This window comes from Rhinoderma darwinii, chromosome 6 (assembly GCF_050947455.1).
Source record: "Rhinoderma darwinii isolate aRhiDar2 chromosome 6, aRhiDar2.hap1, whole genome shotgun sequence".
Taxonomy (NCBI): Eukaryota; Metazoa; Chordata; class Amphibia; order Anura; family Rhinodermatidae; genus Rhinoderma; species Rhinoderma darwinii.
The window spans coordinates 35,466,602-35,468,179 of NC_134692.1; the positions used below are offsets into that span (position 1 = coordinate 35,466,602).

The 1,578-nt window shown below is 37.2% G+C and overlaps 1 protein-coding gene across 3 annotated transcripts in view; it reads right to left on the reverse strand.

Annotated features, from left to right (window-relative positions):
* Positions 1-1,286, reverse strand: part of EVX2 (even-skipped homeobox 2) — a 4,511-nt gene extending 3,225 nt beyond the window's left edge. For 2 of the 3 annotated variants that reach the window (XM_075831138.1, XM_075831137.1), the window contains exon 1: positions 860-1,286. In XM_075831138.1, the coding sequence (XP_075687253.1) occupies positions 860-1,286 (427 nt within the window). The remainder of the gene's footprint in view (positions 1-859) is intronic. The other variant, XM_075831139.1, reaches the window with a different exon arrangement.
* Positions 1,287-1,578: the final 292 nt, after the last annotated feature.

Consider the following 1,578-nt stretch of genomic DNA (forward strand, 5'->3'; position numbering starts at 1 on the left):
TAGATTGAATTTTTGGAACAACTATTTCCTGTTTAAATAAGCCCTATATTTATGAAAAATGAGCATCAAATATAAAAAAACAAAAAACTATTAAACATAATTTTTATTTGTAAATTCCTTGGATTAGAAGACTGGTAGTGATTTGTAGGCAAGGTCATTTTGTAAATTTGAAGTCAACAAGGCAACGCGAAATGTACAGAATGTACAGTATAAGGAAGAGAACCCATTAGAGAAGCCGCTATAATTCTCAGGGGATGATTCGTTGTACAGGATGATAACTTTGAAATGTGTATTAAAATGCATTAAAATACTGCATTACTGTACTTAAACATTGTTTTGGGCATTATTGATTACCATGGGAGAGGGAAAAAAAATCGATTCAATGTATCATCACGCAGGTGTTTACCTGGTGAAGTTTGCAAATAAAGTCCCTCAAAGAAAATGCAATATCTGTGTGTGTGTGTGTGTGTGTGTGTGTGTGTGTATATATATATATATATATATATATATATATATATATATGTGTATATAGTCCTTTAGGTGTTAATGCTCTTTATGTGTGATCAATGCACATGACAAGTTGTACACCTGAACTACATGAAATACATGTTTTATGCAGATATAAGCATATTTTCTATTTTAATGGCAAATCGCATAGACTTGATGTGTAAGGTCACATTTATAAGCATATATAGTGTTTTCTGTAAATATATGTTATTCATTTAAAATTAATATGCCAAAGAAATATTTTCTGTGCAGTCTGCATGTAGAATTGCATATAGAAAGTCATTGTTATGTGTGTAAATGTAACTAGAAAAATGTAGATAAAGATCAGTGTGTGCTCAGTAGAGGTCCATACCTTTGCTGATGCTGTCCTTTAGCTGGGTGCCACTCAGGCTGTTTGGGGACCGCAGGGCTGAACACCCCACCTCTACATCACTGCTCATATCTGCATCTGAAGCCACGTCTGAATAGTGGTTTATCTTCTTGCCTCTGTCAGATCCAGAGAGGTCTGAGGCGTTGTTGTTATTAGTTTCACTGTTGGGGTGAGGGATGTTGAACAAAGTGTCTATCTCAAATTTGCCTTTGCTGGGTATGTCCATAGATCCATGCATAGAGGAAGAAGTTAGCCTGGGACTCAGACGAGCATTATGATGAGCATTTTCCAAGGCCTCCAATACTGCATTCCCAGCTGAGTCGGATAGATTGGAAAGCCTTTTTCCTGTGCTTGGGCTGTGTAGACCTCTTTCCATAAGAATCATCTCTTTTCTTATCCTTTCCATCATCTCAGCTTTTGTGAGGAGGGGAAACAGTGAGAGTAGAAAACAGGCTTGATGCTGTAGTGGTGATGATGATGATGTGCCTGCAGCAGGGGCCAATTCACATGCAGCCTGCCAGTGCCTCTAAATATTATCTTCTTCTTGCGTAAAAATTGTAGGATGCCAGAGCGATGGAATGACTGGTCAAAATGACCCATACATCCTTCCCAGGCAGAAATGTCATTCATCAAAAGCTAGGGCTCGTCATTAAGGTATGAATGACGCTGTTTGAATAATCATTTATTGTAACAGTTTTATA